Source organism: Sus scrofa, chromosome 9, assembly GCF_000003025.6.
Source record: "Sus scrofa isolate TJ Tabasco breed Duroc chromosome 9, Sscrofa11.1, whole genome shotgun sequence".
Lineage (NCBI taxonomy): Eukaryota > Metazoa > Chordata > Mammalia > Artiodactyla > Suidae > Sus > Sus scrofa.
In genome coordinates, this window is record NC_010451.4 from 3,441,129 (window position 1) to 3,464,277 (window position 23,149).

Genomic DNA, 23,149 nt, shown 5'->3' on the forward strand with positions numbered 1-23,149 from the left:
ACTCCGCCCCTCGGAGCCTCCCTCTGCGTTAGCCCGCCCCCTCCACGCCCCCCTCTGCCCCCGTGAGCCCCGCCAGGGCCCCGGGCCCCGCCCCTACCACGTTAGTCTCGCTTTGAGCCCGAGCTCTCCTAAGCTCCGCCCCCCGGTCTTTCCCTGCCCCTTTAAGTCGCGTCACTCTCTAGGTCCCGCCTTCTGCCCTCTGGTTCGACCTTTCCTCCCCAGGCTCCACCCCCACCCCGCGCGCCTCCGCCTCCCCAGAGGTCTTCCCCTATGACACGCCGCAGTTCTTCCGAAGGGCGGGGTTTGCAATGCGAGGGGGTGGAACCCGGGAAGAGGCGGTTCTCCTTGCCCGAGACGCCGTCGGCGACCCCGCCCCTGCGCTCTGCCGTTGCCAGGAAACAGGCATCGACGCTCTGGCCTAGGCCGGGCCCAGCCAATGAGCTGGTACGCCGCTGCCCAGCGGTGCGTCGCTGGGCGGCTACGTGTGGTGCGCGGGGGCGCAGGTTGCGTGTGGCGCGGGGCGGGGCGCGGCCGGTGCGCCTGAGGAGCGATGGCGGCGTTCTGAACTCACCTAGCACCGCGGTGGCGGTCGGGCCTGCTCAGAGCCGGGGTTCTGTGGGTGACGGTACGTCAGGGCCAGAGGGCCCGGCCGGCGCGGGACAGCGGGTGGGGGCCTGGGAACGACGGCCCCGGGACTGGACGGTCCTGCCGTGGGGGGCCGGCTGAGGGGCTGGCATGCGGCGAGGGGCCCGGTGCGAGCGTCGGAGGTCGGGGAGCCGGGTCGAGAGCCCCGGGGTGAGGGGGTTCCTCAGGAGCCGGGTTGTGGGAGGGCTGGGGTGCCCTCTGAGGGCCGGCTGGAGGGGACGTCTGGACGCGGTCTGCCCAGGGACTGGGGCTCCGAGGCACAGGTGAGGGGCAGCCTCGGGGCCGGGGCGGGGGGCCGGGGCCTGTGCGCGGACGGGGGGGAGACCGGGCCAAGGGCCGGTGGCGGAGCGGGAGGGAGTCGAGGGCAGGGCGTGCGGGAAGGAACGGGGGTGGTGAGGCTTGGAGGACGGTGAGAGGTTGGTGCCGAAGCCGCCTGGATGCAGGGTCCTCCCCCGTGAGAGCGGAGCTTTAGGTGGAGTAGACAGCTCGCGGGGAAGTGTGCTGTCCGGGGCGCCTGTGCTCCACCGGCTCTGCGTGTTTGAGACGATCCGAAAATGAAGGCGTCATGGCAGGAGTGGCGACGATGGTGAAAATCGTTCGCGAGGCTCACTCTTGACGGAGTCGTCGCTGCAGTCCCCCGTCCCCTCGAGTTTCTCCCCCGGGACCGCACGCTTGAAGACGGCCCCTCTCGGGGAGGGTTTTTGGCGGCGGCTGCCTGTGCGCGTGTCCTCTCTCCCTGAATCTGGGCAGCCTTCCTCTGCCGCCGCTCCTTTCCCGTGCCGATCCGTGGGGTTTTGATGGGTGCCGTCGATGTTGGACTCACCACTTGGAGTTGCTAATTCTACTTTCGCGGAAGTCATCTGCTCTGTTACATACAACGCTGTGTTTAGATTTCCGAACCGGATGGCTTGGCTCTCATTTTCTTGCAGTTAAAATTAAAGAAACCCCCTCGTTTGTGTGCAGTAAACTGCTCATCTTTAAAATGCACATCTTTGATGCGTTTTGACACTTGTTCGTATCTGTGAATCCATCACTACTTTGAAGATACTAAACATTTCTGCCACCCCTCAAAGTTTTCTCTTATCCCTTTGCAGCGCGTTTCTCCCAGGACATGTTATTGGATTCATGTGTTACAGGTTTTTTTTTTTTTTTTTTTTTTTTTTTTTTTTTTTCCCCTGCTCACCCATAACGCACGTGAAAATTTGAATGTTCTAGAAAGCTGGGTGGGCCCTTGGTGATAATGGCCACTTCCACCCCATTAAAATTTCCTCTCTGTTGACTGCCGGCCACAGAGCAGCTACCTCCCCCACCCTCGCGGAGAGGTAGACCTTCCCTATCCAGACCTTTCTCTGAGAGTTAGCGCAGCCCGAGTCCCCATTCTGTCTGGAGTCTGAGCCTCAGAACCAGCTGTTCTGTCTTATAGCATGTTTCCTCTCCGGAGGCCAAGCAGGTTTTTGTGCTAGTGGATCCCTTGGCAATCTGCTCAGATGGTGAGAACCCTATAGAACTTACATGTGTAGTAAAAGGGCTTAGAGAAGTGATTTCTAAACATTGGACCGAAGACAGTGCCAGACCTGATAAAGTTTTTGTCTGTTTAAGGTGGAAGGAGAGAAGGACAACATATGGAACATGAGTTTTTCATAAAGATAAATTTATTCTTAGGTTATCATTCCTGTTTTTTTTTTTTGGTGGTAAAGTGCTCTCTCACTGATGAAATAAAGGTGACAGTGGAGAGTGGGTAGAAAAACCAGTCTATTTGCCAAAGTAAAGAGTAACAGTTCTATTTTAAAAACCTATTTCACCTGGTTCATGAAATCCAGAAATTTGGAGGGATTATGGTGTGGCTGCTGTATTGTGGAGAAACCATGTATTTATAGAGTAATTCTTCTCTATAACTTCTGACATCTAAATAGCATCCCCAAGTTACAGAGCGATCTCAAATTTTACCGGACTTAGATAGATACCCTTTAAAGTATTCAGGAGCAAGAATTCTTATTTTATAGATGGGGAATCAAATGCAGAGGTCACACAGTAGCAAAGCGGGGTCCCAGATTTGGTCTCCTGAGAGTGATGGAGACTTGGGAAAAGACGGTTTGTAGCAGAGTGAAGGCGATGGGCAATGGAAAGCATGTGACGTATGGGAAAGGTGGTGACGATGTGGCAATACCCCTTTTTAAAGTGATTTGTAGTTGTTCTCTTTCTGAAGGAGATTAGAGACTTTGAGGGTGATGAAGATTTGAAATTTAGGTTTAATAATGTGGCAGAGACACAGGAACACGAGTACATGAAACCTGGGTCACGTTGTGAACGTGATCGGGTCAGTCAAGTCCTGTGTCACAGGGTTCTTAGGGGACTGTTCAGATTCTCGATTGTTCTGGAGAAAGCACTGGGTTTGGTAAGCTCATTGTTGGTTATACTGACCTCTTTGTTGCATTAAGTATAATGGATTTTGCCTTATGACGTGTACAGCTGAGTGGTAGGTCTGAGAAGATGAGACATAGATGAGGATGAGGGTGGAAACGAGTCTGGAGCGCTGGGTGTAACCATTCATTCCACATCTGCCGTGTGCCAGGCCCTCGGCTGAGAGCTGGGAGGAGAAATTCATTCACTTTTATTCGCAGATTAATTCATGTATTCACTCAGCAGATACTTCTTCGGCAGGTAGTCTGCCCTTGTGATACTCACATTTTATGAGATAACAAGGCCAATAAAATGTGGTCCTCTGAGCTCCTAAGGCATTCGCAGTCTGGTTGGGAGAGCTAGACCCATGAAAAGAGAGTTTCAATGTAGGGAGAAGACGTGAAATATGCAAATATGACATATCCTAGTGCGGTGATTCCTGCTCTGTATCTGGGCTCAGTCTCTCTGTGTTCCTGTCATATTTATTAGTGATCTCCCTCTGTATCTCCTCAGGCATTGCAAAGTTAACCTGTCCAAAGCGGAACTCACTGTCTTTGCTCTGAAGCCTGCTCTTGCCCCAAATGCGGTATCTCAGTCCAGGCAAAGGCTTCAACATCATCTTCCACTTTTTCTGCTCCTCACTCCGTGTGTGTGGCCAGTCGCTAAAGTCTTAATAGTTCCACTCTCCTTTTACCTCTGTTCTTTTCCTGTCTGCAGCTCCGTCCTCACTGGTGAGGCTGTAGTGTATTTCCTCTTCGTCTCTCATCTGGATTCCCTGCCCAGTCTCCCGCCTTCGGATTTGCTCTTTTCTGGTCTGTCCCTGGAATGATCTTTCTAAAAATACAAATTCGATCACGGAACTCCTCTGCTTGAACACTTTTGGCTCCTTGTGTCCTGTAGGACACCGTCCAAAGTCCTTAACGTGGCATCACTTGGCCTCGACTCACTTCTCCAGCCTCATCTCCTGCCGCTCTCTCCTCTGTGTTCTAGCTTGAATAAATTGTTCACAGTTCCCTAACAAACATGTTACTTTTTGGAGCCTTGAAATCTTTGTAGTAGCTGCTTCCTCTGCTAAGAGGGCCTTTTCTCCTCAGCCAGTGAACGTTCCTCATCCACTGGGATTGAGTTCAGTTTCAGCTCCTCCTTGACTTCTTTGTCCTCCTCCCACAAAAGGGGAGGAGAAAGCCCAGTGTGCCCTGGGGATTCCCGTTTTTTTTCTAGGTGTGTTTTTTTTTTTTTTTTTTTTTTAAGCGTATAATTGATTTACAGTTTAGGTGCCAATTTCTGCTGTACGGCAAAGAGACCTGGTCGTACGTAGATGCACCTTCCCTTTCTCGTGTTACCTCCCTCGTGGTCTCTGGGATTTACTGTGGTCAGGTGGGGTCCCCAAGCGGAAGCGTTCACGGTGTGGGTTGGAAGGGCTCTGCTAGAGCTGGGTGGTGGGTCCCTACAAGAAGCACTGGGGACGGGGAGGGCTGGAATCGGACCGCGTTACTGGCATCTCATTTGTCTTACACGTAGAGGCTGAGGGATACACGGGGAGGTTCTGTGTAAGCTGAGCTCTAGGTTGAGACTGTGGGCTCCTGGGAGGTGGGCTTCCCCCCCCCCCCGCCTTTTGTATTCCTTTGAGGTTTTAACCAGATCTTTCCGCTTTCAGAGGGTGACAGCTGATCCTTTCCTCTCGCCTCAGTGAGAGGACGAGCCTAAGAGGAGCCGTAGGAGCAGGGGAGAAGCCAAGCTGTTCTTAGAAGGTCCTTTTGGTCGCTCTCTGTCTGCCTAGGTGTTGCAGGTGCATTCCCGCCCCCAGCTCCCTCCCTCTCTTTGCCTCTCCCAGGGCAAAGGTTCCTAAGTGAGGCCCAGCCACTTCCTGCCTTGTGCCTGCTGTTCTGAGGTTAGTGGACACCCTTGCTGGGTGTGCCTGTGAGGCTGTGTTTGGGACCCTGTGACGAATGTCTGACCTTGACCGTGTGGTGGTGGTCGTGGGGTCTGAAAGATCAGCTCCTCCTTTTTTTGCTGCGATGAGTCTGTAGGTAAATTTGGGCAGAGGGGTGACTTTGCTGTGGGAGGAAGGGGCACCCTGATGGGATGGCGCTTTCACTCTGGCTGTTTCTGAACCATTCAGGGCTTACAGGGAGTGAGGGACCCGTGAGCAGGAGACAGGAACACCGAGCTGTGGCTTTCTTGTGGTTTGGCAGAATGCGAAGAGGGCCCTGTGTTGGCTTTCGGGTTCTGAGACGCCGCTTTCAGTGCGGCTCTTCTCTTTGCAGAGAAATGGGGGTGGGGGGGGGAGGGCAGGTCCTGGAGGCTGGTTCCCCTGTTAGCTAAGCGCGGGAGCAGCAGCGGGCCGCCCCCCGGGGAGATCACGAGGTAGAGCTGTCCCTCCGTCATTGGGATTGCAATGTTCTAGAAGCCGGAGGCAGGGCGGTGTGGCCGTGTCGGGGCCTTGTGTTGCTGAGGGGTGAGCTTCCCCGGGGTGTGAGTGTGAGGTGGTCGGGATGCACGTGTCACAGATGAGGGCTCCTTGGCCCCACGGGATCAGGAGACGGAAGCACGGAAGGAAAATGCCGTTTATAGAGCCTCTGACTGCTGCAGAGCTTATCTTACGCCACTCTTCAGACAGTAACCGTGCGTATGTCATCAGGAATTTGTGGGCTCTGACGTGTGAAGAGATTTATTGGAGGTCATGCAGTCGCGGCTGGTGGACTGAGTCAGGCCTTTGTTTGAGGGACTCCAGGGCTCATGGCTTAGTTACTCCTTGGTGGGACTTTTGCTTGACCTCAGAGCCTCTGTGTGTTGTCTGTCCTCCCATGAGGTGAGCTTGAGAGAAGCGTTCTGTAGCCAGCAAACACTCTTGGGTCAGTCCGGGTCCTCGAAGGCAGCAGGTGGCGCAGATTCGAGCTGGGAGGAATTCAGTAGCAGAGGGACTGCGTTTATGAAGGTAGGGGAAGAGTTTATGGAAACTAGCAGTGTCCCGGGGCTAAGAACAGGGGAGCAGGTCTAGGAGCAGGGGAAATTTCTCAGCAGGCATCTCAGTTGTCGGCTTGGCTTTCACCGGCCCCTGTGCACCTGGGACCCTGAGTGCGAGGGCAGTGCCTTTCCCAGCGCATCCCAGCTGGAGACAGTTCCTGGGCGGCGGGTCGCCTTTGGTGGTTTACAGCGGACACGTGCAGAAGGCTGAGCCCCCGTGCGGCTCTTCCACCTTCTCGCCCCGGCTCTTCTCCCTACCCCAGCTCTTCTGGCGACTCTGCTGGGTGAGCGAGGGAGGGAGTGGGTAGGTAGGTGGGGGGGTGGTGGCGGGAGATAGTAGCTTCCCTCTTGGTGTCTGGGAGGGGCGCCCGTCTTTATCTTGCAGGGTTTTCCTCCTTTCTCAGAGGAGGTAGTACGCTTCGTTTCTCAGACTAATCTTATACTTGATTTTTCTGTCAGTTGTCCCCTCGTATTTATCCACAACCTGTTGCTTTCTTCAGACTCCTTTTCCTCACTTGGCAAACCCTTGAGGCTCCCCATCCAACCAGCCTCAAACCAGTGTCAGTCTTCACTGCAGTCGCCTCTCTGTAGACGGTGCCCTCGGGCGACCCGGTTTCCTGGAACTTCCTTTCCTCGATTTCTCCATCATCGTTGTTTCGTGGATTTCTCCTTCCAGGTCCGGCTCCCTTCACTCGTCTGACTCCTCCTCCTCTGCTTTCCTACATCCTGGTTTTCCCCTAGAAAATCCAGGATTTCGCACTGGGCTCCTCTCCTGATGAGCTGCTCTCTTTGGATGGTCCCATCCGCTTCTGTCGCCTCATCTGCCGCGTGTAAGCCGGCGACGCCTAGACCCCCATGGCTGGTCTTGATCTTGCTCCTGAGCCCAAGCGTATTTCTTCTCGCTTCTGGACCCCATGGCTAGTGTATGGGTATCTCAAGACTTAACGTGTCCAAAACTGTCATCCTTTTTACTGAAACGGTTCCCTTTGTTGCCTGTTCCCGGTCTGTTCATAGAATTACCTTTTACTGTGTCTTCTCTTAGCCTCTGTTTATTGGGTAGGTCTCCTTGCTTCTACTTCATGAGTAAGTTAAATCTGGAGGCAGATTATCTGCCTTTGCATCCAATTCTTGCCACTTACGAGCTGGCGAACCTTGACAATCTGTGTAGCCTTTATAGGCTTTGATTTCCCTCAGGTGTAAAATGAAAATAATACTGCATTTGGGGTTTTTATTAGGTGTGAATGAGCTAAAACTTGTTGCCTAGAATGGAGCCTGGCACATAATAAGCGCTTAGTGTGTGTTAGCTGTTATCAGTTTTTCGTTCAGCATTCAGTTCCATAACCGTTTTTGAATGCCAGGTACTGTGTTGGCACTGGGATTTCAAAGAAAGACTGAAGGATGCGCTCTCTTTTTGTCAAAGAGCTTGCTCTTAGTGACAGAGAGGTTACATGGGTAAATAATTCCATTATCACATGAGGCAGGCGGAGATAGAGGTGACGCTCAGATTTGTCTTTCCTGATTCTGCTCTCACCAGTTTAGTTCAGGCCACCTTTTTCTGTCTGTTCCAGTGAAGTAATGAAGCAGGTTCTCATGAATTGTCTGCTGCCGTCAGTCTCTCTCTGCTTTACCTTATACCGCTGTCTGACACATTTTTAAAGGCAAATTTGGTCTTGCCATTTCCTTGTTCAAAACCCTCCTCTGTCTCCAGGGTGTCCCTAGATAAGACCTGAACTCCTTAGCGCTCTCAGTGATGTTTATAACCTTCAGCCCTGTTGCCCCTTCAGCTCAATATTGTCTTGTATGTGCCGTCTCTAAATGGTCTGCAATTGAGCTACACCAGACTGGCAACTGTTCTTCCGATTTGCCGCGTTCATTCTCAGGGGCCGTATTTTTGTACTTGCTGGTTTTAATATGAAGAAGGCTTTCCCCTCTGCCTCTTGGTGGCCAGTGTCTCGTTGTGGACGATTTAAGTCCGATACCGCCTTTCTTCTAGAGGCCTCTTGTAGTGTCCCAGGCAGACTTAGTTGCTTTCCTTGTTGCCCCCGGCACATTTTTGTAAATACCTCTGTTTATAACATTTAGTGGCGTTGGGGTTTGCTCCTCCAGCTGGTCCTATCCATCTTTGTGTTGCCAGTGCTTGCTTAGCACGGTGCCCAGGCCTTATCCGAGTGTGGTAATGGAGTTAGTCAGTGAGTGGGCCCCGCCTGGTGTCTAGGACGGCCCCACCCTTCCCAAGTCTGGTTCTCCCCAAAGGTTTCCCTGAGCCTAAGGGCGACCTTCCTTTAGTTGTGAGCTGGTAACGGTGAGAGGGTGTGTCTGGGTGGAAGCCGTGGTTAACAGACCGGAGGGCAGAGTGTGGGGCTCTTGCCAGGTCTCCGGGTTCCTTTGGCCTTTGTTGCGTGTAAAGAGGAAGGACAGCGGGAGCCCCACCTTTCCTCTGGAGTTTTTATTCTTGGGAGAGACAGTACTGCTGAGGGGGCGGTGGATGCGAGGAAGAAGGAAGGGGAGCCTTGGCCGAGGCCAGCAGCTGCTCTGGTATCTCCCCACTCTCTAGTGAGGATGACGTGGCGTGTGCCCGGCGGGGAGGGTTGGATGCATCTGGCGGGAGCGGGTACCTATGTACTACCCGTGTGGATGGGCCTGGGTCTTTGCGTTCTTTGCTAGAGTGAACATTCTCGTGCTTTTTTGGTGGGCTCCGAGTTTTTACCGTGCAGAGTCTTCAGCCAGTTAAGGGTCTGTTTGGGTATTTCCTGCTGGGCGCTTCTAGGGAGGGGCCTGTAATAAATAGTTAAAGAGAACTCTTGTCTTCCTCACCAGTCCTAGAGGGCTGGGGTCGGATCCAGACGGAATTTCTCCGTTGCTCATTGTTCGTTCGTTCCTTCCTCCTTTCACTTAAGTGTCTGTACATCGAGTCTCTAGGAACTGGGGACACAAGAGTAAATAAATCGGCAACATCTTCCCCTCAGTGAGCTTACATTGCAGTGGGAAAGACACATACATAATAAGCAAATAAGTATTTTCAGATAGCAAACAAAACTGCTGAGAAGAAAATAGAGTTAGGAAGCCAGAGAGCGACGGTGGGGAGATGTGCTATTTAGATAGAATTGTAACGTCGGTCCTCTCCGAGGAGATGGCCTTTGAAAAGAACTGAGCCACGTGAGCCACGTGAGGATCAGGAAAAGAGCGCTGCAGACCCACGGAGGAGAAAGTGTCCAGAGGGCCGGCAGAGGGCGGGTGAGGCGGGGGTGGGGCTGATACAGATCTGGGCGGATAGAGCCCCGAGGCCAAGGTTAAGGATTTGGCGGCTAAGCTGTGCGGTTCGGGAATCTTCGCTGGGCGTTCAGCAGAGGAGAGAGGAGGTATTATTTATGTTATTTATGCTTGCTGTGTGGAGAGTAGACTCTCGGGGGCACCACTGGAAGTGTGGGGACCACCCTGGAAGCTGTTGCCATGGTGACACATGCTTGGAGGGTGTAGACGGTAGGCTGATGACCTGGATGTTGGAAGGAAGGGCAAGAAGAAAGAAGGATGATGCCTGGGCTTTGCGCCTGAGCAAGTAGGTGCATATTGGTGGACAAGGCTGGGGGGTAACAGGTTTGGTGCTGGAATGCGTGCTGTCTTGGACACTTGAGTTTACACGGCTGCCAGCGTACGTGGAGCTTTCGGCTGGCGGTGGTTCTGTCTGCTTCCTGCTGGGCGGCAGAGAGAGGCAGACTTCTGCTAATCCCTGCCATCCTTTCTCTTTGAATTAGGTCTGTAGGTCTGGATTGGGCCGCGACCTCCGGGCCCACTGCTCCAGCCGGGTGCATCTTCTGGCTCCATGGACAGCTCCTGGCTCTTACAGACCGGATGAAGCAGGCTAGAGACACGCTCGGAGAAGGCCTCCGGCTGGCGGAGTCTCAGAGCGTGGCCCGCTGGCCGCCGGCCCTGCCCAGCCTGCCTCATGGAGAGGATGAACTGGCTGAGCAGACTGGCCTCGCGGGGCCCCGGGCACCGTGCACCCCAAGGGGCCAGTCTGCAGACCCCCGTCATGGCCGACCCTGAGACCTGCCTCATGGTCCTCAAGAACCACTGGTCCCAGGTAGGAGACTGCCCGAGGGGCCTGGTCCGCTGGCCGCCCGAGGCCCTCTGTCCCCGTGTGTCTCTCCCCTGGCCGTTTCGCCCCCCTGTCCCCTTAGACGCCTTCTCTCGGCTGTCCTGTTCGCCCAGGTGGTGCGGATCCTGGAGCGGCAGGGCCCTCGGGCGGCCCCCGGGGGTGCGGACGACCTCAGCGCCGTGCGCAACCACACCTACCAGATGCTGACCCTGCTGGCCGAGGATCGGGCGAGCCCCTCGGCGCCCACGGCTCCGGGCCCCTGCTGGAGTTTGCGCTGCGCGAGGATCTGCTCACCCGTGTGTTGGCCTGGCAGCTTCAGTGGGACGAGTTCGGGGACGGGGTTGAGGAACGGCGGGCTGAGCAGCTGAAACTCTTTGAGATGCTGGTGAGCGAAGCTCGCCAGCCACTGCTGCGGCATGGTCCAGTTCGCGAGGCCCTGCTGGTCTTGCTGGATGCCTGCGGCCGCCCCGTGCCCAGTAGCCCAGCCCTGGACGAAGGCCTGGTGCTCCTCCTCAGCCAGCTGTGCGTGTGCCTGGCCCGGGAGCCTTCGCTGCTCGAGTTCTTCCTGCAGCCGCCTCCTGAGCCCGGAGCTGCGCCCCGCCTGCTGCTCTTTTCTCGCCTTGTCCCTTTCGTCCATCGAGAGGGCACCCTGGGCCAGCAGGCCCGTGACGCCCTACTCCTGCTCATGGCTTTATCAGCTGGGAGCCCCACTGTGGGCCACTACATCGCAGACCACTCGTACTTCTGCCCGGTCAGCACCTCCTGGGATGCGGGGAGGGCGTGGTGCGGGCCCCAGAGAGCACCTTCCTGCCCAGCGGGGGAGGAGGGCCTCTCCTTCAGGAAGTGGGCCCCCCTCTCCTCTTCCCCCCTGGGGGGGTTGGAGAGCAGCACCTGGAATCGGGGTGGGGCTGAAACACGGGCTCATGTGGCTAAGGCGTGAAGGCTCTTCACGGGCCGGTGTCCCCAGGTGCTGTCTTGACACCTCGGATAACTAAATACCTGCCCTGGTGATAGCTCTTGGCGCGACTGCCATCGAAACTCGGGGCTGGCCGTTCCCGGTTGCCCTCTCGTGTCGCCCGAGCCTGTGGTAACCTGTCCTCGGGGATGGCCCCTAGGTGCTGGCCACAGGGCTGAGCGCCCTGTACTCTTCACTGCCCCGAAAGATCGAAGTGCCCGGGGATGACTGGCACTGCCTGCGACGGGAGGACTGGCTGGGAGTGCCAGCCCTTGCGCTCTTCCTGAGTTCCCTGGAGTTCTGCAATGCGGTCATCCAGGTGGGACTGGGCGCCCGGGAGGTCTGGCCCTTGGTGGTTCTGGGAGGTGGGGGTGAGGGGGCGCAGTCTGCGGAGTTCTGGTTTTCGGCCACGTTGGGGGTAGGGAGCTCTCTTCTGCTCTCCTTCTGACGGCGACCCCTTCAACATCCGCCTTCCCCTCTCTTGCACCTGCAGGTGGCTCACCCTCTGGTGCAAAAGCAGCTGGTTGATTACATCCATAACGGGTTCCTGGTGCCCGTCATGGGCCCTGCCCTGCACAAGGTGAGGGTCCCGGGGGGAGGCAGATGGAGGGCTGAGGCTGAGGAGGGGTACCCTCGGGGCCAGGAGGTGGGCTGGGTCCTCCTCCCTCTTCCCCGTCTGGGCCTGGTACCTCCCCAGAGCCTCAGCAGAGCGGCTCCGTGCGTGCGCGGGGCAGCCCTGCATTTCCACCCGTTCCCTCCGTTGGTCCAGACCTCCGTGGAGGAGATGATCGCCAGTACCGCCTATCTGGAGCTTTTCCTACGGAGCATCTCGGAGCCCGCGCTGCTCCGGACCTTCCTGCGGTTCCTGCTGTTACACCGGCATGACACCCACACCATCCTTGACACCCTGGTGGCCCGCATTGGCAGCAACTCCCGGGTATGGCCCCCGCCTCTGTCCTGGCTTACGAGCCGTCTCCTCTCTCCGACCTCTGTCCTGGGAGGGTGTTCCTGCCCTTCTTTGGCCTTTGTCTAGCAGCCACTTCAGAGTTAGGTGGCATTTTCTTGTCTTTTCCTTTTTGGCCGTGCCCGCCGCACGTGGAAGGTCCTGGGCCAGGGATTGAACCCGGGCCCCAGCAGTGACCCCTGCTGCTCCTGTGACATCATTGGATCCTTAACCCACTGTGCCACAAGAGAAGTCGCAGCATTTTCTTTCTAGTGTTAAACTTTTAACGGTTCTGGGTACCGTTTGAGTTACTCCCCTGCGCTTGCAGTATATGAATGTAGGACACGGTTTCCTGACTTTGGCTGCTCATCGTGGCTGTAGGTTTTTTGGCCATTGTGTGACGCTCGTGGAGTCTGATTGGCCCGGGGTTCTCTCCAGCCAGGTAGTGCTCTGTGAGTGACTTGAGATCACATCTCCAGGGTTTGTGTCTGCTTTGGTAGGTGGTCCAGCCGCTGCTCGCGGGCGTCCCCTTCCTCCTCTGGGTGTGCTGTATTGACACTGCTATAACTTGGGGCCCCCGTCTGCCTGCCTGCCTGCCTACGTTTCTGCCTCCTGAATGCTTTGACCGCCTGCTCCCTCTGCCACAGTCTTCTCTGGTACTGAGGACGGCGTGGGGAGCGGCGGTTGCTGGCTTCACGGGGCTTCCTTCCTAGAGGAGGTGGACATCGAACATATAACTCACATACGTAACTGAAAATCGAGGTGATTCTCATGAAAAAGCCAGTAGGGTGCCTAGGAAACAGGCGGTGGTCGGGAAACCTCTGGACGGGGTGGCATTGAGCTGAGCCCCCGAAGTCCTGGGGGGCTGGCCTGCCGAAGAGCAGGTGGAAGAACAGTCCAGGCGAGGGAGCAGTGCGTGCGGAGGACAGGCGCGGGGGGCTGAACGCGTTTGCAGAAATGAGAGAGCAGTGTGACCGGAGGTGGAGCGAGCAGGGGGAGATGGAAGGACAGGCGGCCAGGACTCGGCTCCCGGGAGGCCTTGTAGCCCATGGGAACAAGTTTGATTTTAACCAATAGAATCGTGGGTAAGATGGGAGTAAACTGTTTCTAAGTAACTAAGACCTGAAGTCTTTGTGGGGGAATAAAGCAGGAGGTTAGCTGTGGGCTTTATAGTGTTATTTTGGCTCTGGCACTATTTTCGTTTCTGTCTTTTATTACAAATAATTGAAGTTCTCTGGCTCCTTGTGTCTAATATAGAAGGTCTCGGATCACGGTTCTAGAAAACTGTTCTAGATAATTGAGATGTCTGGTAGCAGGGCTGCAGGTGGATAAAGTTCCCAGACAGCTATGTTCTTCGTAGCTGAGTTAGGGGTATGTGAGCTATCTAGACTGATTCTGTTTCTGAACGAACCGTATACTTGAAAGTATTTGAAGCTCTGCCTTAGGTCTCTTGAGTTATCATCCTTGGAAGCGGGCCCACGGCATGTGTACTTTCGCCGTGTTCCACATGTAATGATGATACCCATCTCCGGTTAAGAAATAGTGGTTCACATCGATAGGGGACAGATGCTGAAGCTTTGGTTTTACCCAGATGTCGACAGAGTTGTCTTCCTCATTTTACGCCCAGGTTAGACCCTGGGTCAGTTTGGCCTCATGGAGTGTCCTGTTCATGTTTTGGGACTGTCGATTTTCGTCTTAGGGTTGACCTTTTTTTCCTGTACGGGGCTCTTTCTGTCTTATTTTTATCTTACCCGTATCCCGACATCGTTGATTCTCCCTCGTGGTCTTTAGTCTTTAGTGTCTATTTCTGTGAGTCTCATGTTCGGCCCCCCGTCCTTGGAGCCTTTCGTATTCTTGGAGTATTCAGTCTTGAGTCCGAGTTCTCGGAGGAACGGCTCTCTTCTGGCTTCAGGACGCCCGTGTTAGATGCGCACACGCTTTCCTTTCCGCCGATGGGCCTTCGAAGCTTGATTCTGTTGGCCTGACTGTGTAACTGCTCTGGCCTGTGTTTCGTATCTTAAGGTGGATCGTGCTGGCTAGCTAGCCTGAGTGCTTGAGGAGCTGTGTTCGTTTCCTATACCTGTCAAAACAAGTCACCACAAACACAGCGGCTTAAAGCAACACACAATTACTCTCTTACATTTCTGTAGGTCGTGTATCTGACATGGACCTCGCCCCACTAGAGAGTCAGAGTGTCAGCAGGGCTCTGTCCCTTCTGGAGGCCTCTAGGAGGCTTGTTTGGGTCATTGGTAGAACTTACTTCGTTGTGGTTGTAGGGGCGAGGTTCCCTCGTTCTTCTCTCTTGGCTGCGGTGTGCAGGGACTTGAGGTGGGATGTCAGCTTCCAGACCAGGGACCGAACCGCAGCAGTGAAGGTGCTGAATCCCAACCATCAGGCCACCAGGGATGGTCTGTGCTTCCTCTTTCCTCAGGGACTGTCAGCCGCTGGCCGTTCCTGGCTTCTGGAAACCAACCCGATCCTTGAGTGGTGACCCCTCTTCCATCTTCAGAGCCCTCAGGGTGGATGGAGTCCCCGTCACGCGTCAGTTCTCTTCCTTCTTGTTGACCTGGCGCGCGAAGGTCCTCTGCCTGCGCAGGCTGGCGATTCGATGGGGCCCCTCTGTTCTGGATGGTCCAGGCCGCTCTCCCCATCTCAGTGCTGTGCCCTTAGTCATACCTGCACCGTCCCTTCTGCCACGTAAGGGCAGGTATTTAGGGGTTCTGGAGATTAAGTTCTGGTCTCTTTGAGGGGCCATCTTTCTGCTGCCGCACAGCCTTTCACTGAGGCCGAATGGTTTCACTGCCAGGCGAGGTGGCCATTTAGGAGAAACATCCATGCGGTCAAATGTCAGCTGCTGGGCCCTCTCTTTGCCCTGTGACCGGCTTTAGTTCTCCCACACGTTTCCTAAGTGGCGGCCCCTCGGCTGGGCAGGTCGTGCCCCGCCCTGAAACCCGGGAGTCTCCGGGAGCTCAGGGTCCACTTGCCGGAAGGGGCGTCTGGAGAAGGTGCCGCGGGGATTCGATGGAGCGAATCTGTTTTCTTCGCCCCACCAGAGCCACCCATCCTCTTTACGTCTCGGAAACAAAAGATTTCCCTTGTTCTGGACCCACCTATTTTTTCCTTTTCCTGTCGGTGGCCTTGAACTTGTCCTGGTCCCTCCTTGTGCGGGATGCTGCTGGTGGAGAGGTGACTCAGACCCCAGGTTCGCGGCCCCGCCCGCTTCCCAGGGGATTCTTCCAGCTTTTGGCGCTGGCTTCCTGTGGAAGGCGCTCCCGTCCGTTCCTCCGCTGCCACGGTCCGCTGCCAGGCATTCCCGCTGCCAGGCATTTGCTTGCCCACCAGGTTGCTATGGCCTCCTGCTCAGTCATCCGCGCACTCTGGCCGTTTCCTGGGGTCTCTTTATGGGTTTTCAGGCAAGTTGGGCAGGAGTCTCTGTGGCCAGGTGTGTGCAGCCTGCGTCTGCTGACCTGCGCCTGGGCTCTAGAAATCCCCTCAATCTGACCCGGGGCTCCTCATTCCTGCCTGAGGAGAATAAAGTTTTGACCCCAAAGATCCTGTGATCCTTTTCTTTATATTCGAACGCTTGTTGCGTGTTGGGCCCCGGGCCCCTGTGGCTCAAGGAGGGGTCGGTTGGGCCTGGGGTTGGGGCTCCCGCTCTGGCTCCGGCACCGTCTTGGGGGGCGGGGCGCTCTTGTGACTCCCTGCCCTCCCCCCAGCTCTGCATGGTCTCCCTGAGCCTCTTCAGGACCCTGCTGAACCTCAGCTGTGAGGATGTCCTGCTGCAGCTGGTTCTCAGGTACCCGGGGCTGGGCTGAGGGATGGCGAGCCCGACCCCTCGGGGCCCTCGGGCCTGGGGCCCTGCTGGGGCAGTGCTGGGGGCGGGCAGTGGGTCGCGCTGGGCTGGCTGCGTGTGTCCCCTCGAAGCCCGGCTTAGCCGTGTGGTTCCACGGGTGTTCTCCCAGGCCCTGTCCTTCCTTCCTGATCCATCCTGGCCCCCTTTCCTGCGGTCTCTGCCAGGTATCTTGTCCCGTGTAACCACGTGATGCTGAGCCAGAAGCCAGCCGTGCGCGACGTGGACCTGTATGGCCGGGCAGCAGACAAGTTCCTCTCCCTCATCCCGCGCTGCTGTCGGCACCGTGCCCCCAGCCCGCCCCGGCCGGAGCATGCCTCGTGGGCACGAGGTGGGCCTAGCCGAGAGGCAGGGAGAAGGGAGGACACGACGGGTATGGCCTGGGTTCTGGGGGAATCTAGCGAGAGGCCGGGCCGAGGCTGGGAGGGGGAGGGGGCTGCGAGCGGCCTTCGTCCCCGGGGAGGTTGCTGAGGGCTCGCAGGGCGGCTCCTGACCGCCAGCAGAGGAGTTTGGCTTCCCAGCCAGGCCGTTGCCTTTCTTCCCCCCTGGTCTCCTGTACTCTGCTCTTTCTGTCGTTTCTCGGGTGTTGGGGGTGGGAGCGGGCGGCGGATGCGGGAAGGCGTCCTTCGGGGGGTGGCGAGTCCGCGGTCTGGATAGGTCCCGGGTCCCTGCGGCCTTGTGGCCTTCGCTCGGTTCCCGTGGAGTCTCAAGTCGCCTCCTGCACCTCGGTCTCTGCGATTCCTCTCGTGTGCTTTCCCTCCGCAGGCCCTGGAAGCCCAAGCGTTGACTCCTCTTCTGTGGTGACGGTACCCCGGCCCTCCACGCCGTCTCGCCTGGCCCTCTTCCTGCGACAGCAGAGCCTGGGGGGCTCCGAGGCCCCAGCCCCAGCCCCTCGCTCCCCAGGGCTCGCTGCATCCCCAGCCTCCAGCCCTGGCCGGCGGCCCAGCCCCGCGGAGGAGCCTGGTGAGCTGGAAGACAATTACCTGGAGTACCTGCGTGAGGCGCGCCGTGGCGTGGACCGCTGTGTCCAGGCCTGCCGAGCCTGGTCTGCCCCCTATGATGGCGAGCGGCCCCCTCCTGAGCCCAGTCCCCTTGGCTCCCGGACTAAGAAGCGCAGCCTCCTGGCGGAGGAGGACGGGGACAATGCGGGGGAGGGCGAGGAGGAGGAGCTGGGGGGCGGGGGGCTGGCTGGGGGTGCTAGGGAGGGCCCCGGCCACCTGCCCCCTCCCCAGCTCAATGGGGTACCAGGACCGTGGCCTGAGGGGGCCAAGAAGGTTCGTCGGGTGCCCCAGGAGGGAGCTGGGGAGCTGCCGGAGGGCACCCCCGAGGCTGTGGCAGGACTAGAGGGCTTTGGGCAGGAGCTCCGGGAGCTGGAGGTGGCCCTGAGCAATGGGGGCGCCGGCTCAGAGCCCTCCCTAGAGCCTTCACTACCTCTTGAGGAGGAGGAGGCCTACGAGAGCTTCGCCTGTCCCCCCGAGCCCCCCGGCCCCTTCCTCAGCAGCCCCTTGCGGACGCTCAACCAGCTGCCAAGCCAGCCCTTCACTGGTAAGCCACGCAGCCCAGGCCTTCTCCTTTGGGCACTCTTTGCATGTTCTCGACGCGTCTGTGCTGGTCTCCAGACTTCTTGGCCACGTCATGCCTGCGTACTCGCCCCGCTCCTCATCCGTCTGCTTGGGTCCCCTCCAGATACACGTCATGTCCCGCTCGTGTCTCCGTGTCTCTCTGTCCACCTCCCCTGCTTGTGCTGGTTTGTAGTGACTGAGGGCCAAGCCTTGCGTGTCTGTCCTGTGCTCTGTCCTGTGCGCATGATCCTCCTCCCCGGTCTGGCCGCTTCCTGGGATGTGTGATCAGGAGAGTCTGTGTTTGGTGTTTCCTGGTAAATTACAGCAGTCACGGGAGCCACGTGGAGGACATGCGTGCCGTCCTGCGTGTGAGGCCCCTGTCCCGTGCCGTCTCCCAGTATCCCTCCCCGGGCGGTGGGTCTCCTGTCGGTTCTCCTGTGGCCCGGGGTCCGATCTTTGGTGTTCTTCCCTCTCCAGCCCGGGCCTCCCTTCTCCCAGCCTCTTCAGAAAAGGACTCAATGTCTAGTTTCTTTTGTTCCCTGTCCTTGTACCGTGTTGGTCGCCATGACCGCTTAGTAAAACGTCCTCGAGGGTTTATGGTTAACAGTACAGACCGAAGCAGATGGAAGGAAAAAGGTCTGTTTGGGTAAATGAGATTAGGGACATACCCTATCCGGGCAAAGGGCAAAGCATGGCCCTGAGCCCCCAGCTGAGTTCTTTTGTTTTCCCCCAAGACCCTGGAGTTAGACTTGGCCTGAATGTCCGAGCCGAGTGCCAGCTTTACCCTGCCCAGCTCGCGTCTGGCCTCTATCCTTACGCCATGCGGGGAATTGGGGGCTGGCGAGGGGACTTCGGGGAAGCAGTGTCATGCTTTGGATCAGATGGACCCGGAGGTGGTGTGCCGTCTGTGTCATTGATGCCTGCCAGTCACTTGCTGGGACCCTGGTGCACTGTGAGGACTCCGCACTTGGAACTGTAGGGTTGTCATCTCTGGGGTGCCTGGCAGATCCAAGTTGACGAAGGCAAGCACCCGCGTTCCTGTGTGGTAGCCAGGCTATGCTGCGTCGATCAGTCCACGTCCTCACGGGGCCTGGGACATCCTGCCAGGTGCCTGTGCAGCATCAGGCCTTCTGCTCTGGTCGACTTGCTCTTGCAGACTACAGAAACTCCGTCTTTGCATTTATTTAGCCTTCGTTCTGTTCTTCCCTGCTCTGTGCCCCTGGAAGAGAGTGTGCAGGTTTCACCACATTCTTGAGGCGTTCATTGGAGCTCTGACCTTTTCCTTCTTTGTAATAAACTCATCTGGGCTTTTTTCTCTTGCAAGAAGTTCCTAGGAACGAGAAGGACAAAGTTATGGGGTCACCTAGGACTCTGCTAAGTGAGAGTTGTTTTTAGAGCTAGAGCTGTCATGCGCATGTGGGATCTTTTCCAGGCCTCACTTCCTCTTCCTCTCATTGTTCTGCCTCAGGTCCTAGTGCGGGTCCCAGGCCCCGTCCCTCTTCCCTGCAAATCCCTGACCAGACAGGCTGTGGTGGTTCGAGCATCCTCCCGCTGGTGACCTGGCTCGGTTGAGGCCAGTTCTCGCAGCAGATGATCTGATCCCTCAGAGAGCTGCCCTGAGCCCGCTCTTCTCTGGCCCTGAGCTGAGCTCTTTGTCGTACAGATTCCTTCCACCTTCTTGGTGCCCCGCTCCTGCACAGACCCGATTTCTTCCTTCGTTCACCAAAGATTTCTCCCCCACGACCAGTGTAGCCGCCTTCTTGGCCTTCGCAGGCTTTGTTCGTGTTTGCTTTCTGACCCAGTCTGTCCTGTGTGTGACCTCATTTCTTCTTTGGGTCCTAATCACCTTCTCACTTGTTTTTCTTTGGTTGTCTCTTGGGTGGAGCTTTTAAAAAACTGAGAAAGATCATAGAGCTTATAGTTATTACTGAATATTTGTAACTTGCTAGATCTTGCCCTAAATGCCGTGTATCAGTATCTCTCTGCTCCTCCCGATGACCTTAGGAGGTGGGTTTATTGTCTTATTTTGCCCAGTAGGAAACTACACTCAGAGAGTTTAGATTCATCCAGGACCTCAAATGGTAAAGCTAAGATGTGAAACTGGATCTGTCTGATTCTAGAGCCTGTGGTCTGCCTCCCCAACTCAGATGTGTATAAAGCCGGCTTCTGGACCTCGTCTGGGTCTGTGTGGTGCCTGCCATCTTATTTCCTCCAGGATAGGTGGTCACAGGACATTTGAAATACCCAGAGGCTGACACATAAAGAGTTTTCGTTTAGTGGGGAGTGGGGGGGGGTCTCTTGTTTTGGGGAGGAAGGCGTGTGGTGTGCCTTGTGTTCAGGCTTTGTGTCCTGTGCCCACCCCCCAGGCCCCTTCATGGCTGTGCTCTTTGCCAAACTCGAGAACATGCTGCAGAACTCCGTCTATGTCAACTTCCTGCTGACGGGGCTGGTGGCCCAGCTGGCCTGTCACCCCCAGCCCCTGCTCCGCTCTTTCCTGCTCAACACCAACATGGTCTTCCAGCCCAGTGTCAAGTCCCTGCTGCAGGTGTGCGATGCATGCATGCATGGGTGCGTCCAGGCTCCATGGTGGGCCAGGCCCACAGCTGGAGTGGCCCCCCAGGGTTGGGGGGGGTGCTGGGAGCAGGCCCCGTGGGACCAGAAAGGGCTGTGTCAGTCCAGAGCCCCCCAGAAATGTCATGAAGTCACGCTCCGTAGGTGCTGGGCTCTGTGAAGAATAAGATCGAGAGCTTCGCAGCCTCCCAGGAGGACTTTCCCGCACTGCTCTCCAAAGCCAAGAAGTACCTCGTTGCCCGTGGCAAGTTGGACTGGACCGAGGGCTCGGCAGCAGGACCTGCCCCCCGCCGCTCTGATTCACTGGGTGAGGCCTGCCCCGCCACCCCGCCCTGACCTCCCGGACGGCACAGTAGCTCAGGTTCTTGGAGGTCAACAAGGTTGGAGCCTTGTGCCAGGAACTGGACACTTGCAGAGAGTGGAGTCTTGATTTTGTCCTCAGGCCTCTGGTCGGAGGATAAAACTCAGTTCTGTCCACCAAGAGCCAAGTCAACAGTACCAGCAAAAACTACCCTAGAAGTTGGGGACAGGCAAGGTGACAGAGCAGTCTCTACGTTGAGATGCTGCAGCTTGGTGAAGGACATGGCATTTGACTTGGGCCTCGGGAGATGGGTAGGACTTGGGTAGGCAAAGGAATGAGACGGCCTTATTCTTTTGGTCAGGGGCTAGCACAACTGTTCAGTTGTAACAGGATTTGAAAGATGGCAGAACAGCTTTGACCAGAGCAGAAGGTTCTCAGAGTAGCAGTTGGGCTGGGTAGACGTCGTGAATGTTTAGGCGGTGAGACACCCTTGGAGGTTCTGAGCTCTGGGAGGGGACAGCTGAGTCTGTTCATTCGCGTGTCGAATGCCCCGGAGCTGTGCACATGGGACCTGTGAGGCTTGAGTTGGACTAGTGGGAATAGGAAGAATTGGCAGAGTTTGGTGAGTGGTTGTGGAAAGAACAAGAGAAGAGTTAAATTTGACCATGAAGTTTTAAATCTAGACCTGTCATCAGCAAGCAGCTGGGCACCTGGGTGCTAGGTGTGGTCTTTGGCAGAGGGGACTCAGGGAGCTACAGGACCAGATCTTTGCTTTCAAAGAGCTGGTCGTCTAGACGGTGACTGGCGGATTGTCCTAACGGAGGGAACAGGGCCCCAGAAGGAAGTACGTGGGATTCCGAGCACCAGCCAAGGGTGTTCCCCTTTGAGACAGAGGAGGAGAGATCAGAGGAGGAGGTGATAGGTGTCAAGGGCGTGCTGAGGTGTGGAGGGAAGCTCAGGACGCTGAGCCGTCCTTTCTTGCTCATCAGAGCAGCAGGCAGGATATAGGCTGACGGCAGGAGAGCAGGGTGAGAGGGGCTTAGGGAGAACAGTGCATCGGTGGGACCGCGAGAGTCGTTGGAGTGGGGAGAGAGGACCAGCGGGGTTATCGCAACGCTCGAGGCTGAGCTTCCTTGGCGTGATTTCCGCCTGGTCCGGTGCCGTGGGTATTTCTGGCTTCCCCGGTCCTGCAGGGCCCAGGACGTGCAGGTAATTCAGACAGCGTCCCCCCGCTGAAGCTCACAGATTAATGTGTGGGGTAGGAGACACGAGAACAAGTTATTAAAACACACCGTGATGGGGCAGTAAAGTGGGCAGTTGAGGGCAAAGTAGAGGAGAGCGGGGCACGGGGAGACTGGGCCAAGGATGCGACGTCGGGGAGAGCAAAGTTAAGGCAGAGGGGCCGCAGAAGCCTGGAGAGAGCCTGGAGGGTTGCGGGAAGAGCAGACAGGCGTGGATGCAGAAGCGAGGGCGCTGGACAGGGTTTCGAGAGTGGTCAGAAGATGTGTGTGGGCGGCTTGTAACGGCCCTGCACGCCGGGTCGCGTGCATTTGTCCAGCAGGTCTCTGCAGCCAGTACCACAGGTCGAGGACGGCCAGTGTCTCATGGTCTGGAGACCAGCTCCCTGGCGTCTAGGCCCTAGGTCTTGGGCATGGATCTGAGCCAGGAAACTTGGAGAACATCAGAGGAGAGAGGGCAGTAGTTTAAGTGGTTCATTTGAGTCTAGGCTGACAAGAAGCGGTGTGGCCACGACTTGTGGGAGGTGGCTCGGGTGGGTCTAGGAGCGGGATGGAGGGAAGGCAAAGTGGTGGCCCAGGAGAGCAGATTTTGGAGGGGCAGTGCCGAGTGGCAGATCCAGTGAAGTCCCTGAGCTGTGGGCGCCTGTAGCCCGTGGCTCTTGCAGGAGCGAAGGCTGTGGGCGAGGCGGTCCGGGAGGGCGCTGGGACGCAGAAGTAAGGGTACCGTTAGGGACGGGTGGGGAGGGCGGAGCAGCAGGAGGCCCCCCCAGGGGACGGCCTGGAGAAGGCAGCGGGGACGCAGGGGGACGCAGGGGGGACGCAGCGGGGACGCAGCGGGGACGCAGCGGGGACGCAGGGGCCGAGGTGTCGCTGGCTGGCCCTCATGTCCGCAGGCTGGCTGCCGGCGGTGGGCCGGAGGGGAGGCGGCTGGGCAGGGAGCGCTTTGGTGTTGCGTCCAGGTCGAGCCGGCCGTGAGCCCGGGGGGCTGGGGAGGCCGCCCCCCGAGGCGGGAGCCCGGCTGAGCCCAGCCCCCTTGCGACACTGCTGTTTGTTCCCAGTGAAGAGCCGGAGGCCGTCCCTGGGGGAGCTGCTCCTGCGGCACGCACACAGCCCGACGCGGGCGCGGCAGGCGGCGCAGCTGGGCATCCAGCCTGGCAGAGACAGCGGCGGACTGGGCCTGGGCGGGGGCTCCCCAGGGGCGTCGACGCCGGTCCTGCCCCCCCGGGGCGGGACCCCCGAGCGCCAGGGCGAGGCTCTGCGAGTCAAGAACGCCGTCTACTGCGCAGTCATTTTCCCTGAGTTTCTCAAGGAGCTGGCGGCCATCTCCCAGGCCCACGCGGTCACCTCGCCCTTCTTGTTGGATTCTTCCGAGGAGGCCCCCGGCCCTCCCGTCTCAGGCTTCGGGCCCCTCAACCCCTAACTTTCTTCGGTGGACAATCAGGGCCTTGAGTGGCCTGCGCTGGGGCCGGCCTGTCGGCTCCTTTTTATGTTTGCAGGCAGTGGCAAGAGGACTTTTTAATTTATTTCCAATGAATGTTTTCTGGAGAACTTGTTGCAATATGTATAAAAGGGAAATCTCTATGCTGTGCTCATTCTTCTTTGCCACCCTCTTCTCTGGGGC

At 57.3% G+C, this 23,149-nt stretch overlaps 2 protein-coding genes across 2 annotated transcripts; one reads left to right on the forward strand and one right to left on the reverse strand.

Annotated features, from left to right (window-relative positions):
* FAM160A2 (family with sequence similarity 160 member A2) lies at positions 485-23,109 on the forward strand. Its single transcript, XM_021062351.1, is given in 13 exon segments — positions 485-625; positions 9,765-10,093; positions 10,222-10,366; positions 10,369-10,859; positions 11,224-11,382; positions 11,557-11,643; positions 11,833-12,000; positions 15,723-15,802; positions 16,024-16,229; positions 16,622-17,401; positions 19,785-19,963; positions 20,134-20,296; positions 22,587-23,109. Coding segments are annotated over 12 exon segments (2,958 nt in total). The 5' UTR covers positions 485-625; positions 9,765-9,955; the 3' UTR covers positions 22,949-23,109.
* LOC106507823 (extensin-like) lies at positions 600-1,505 on the reverse strand. The gene is made up of 2 exons (XM_013989465.1): positions 1,256-1,505; positions 600-1,111 (listed from the first exon to the last, which is right to left on the reverse strand). The coding sequence occupies exons 1-2, from the start codon at positions 1,503-1,505 to the stop codon at positions 600-602; spliced, it is 762 nt and encodes a 253-aa protein (XP_013844919.1).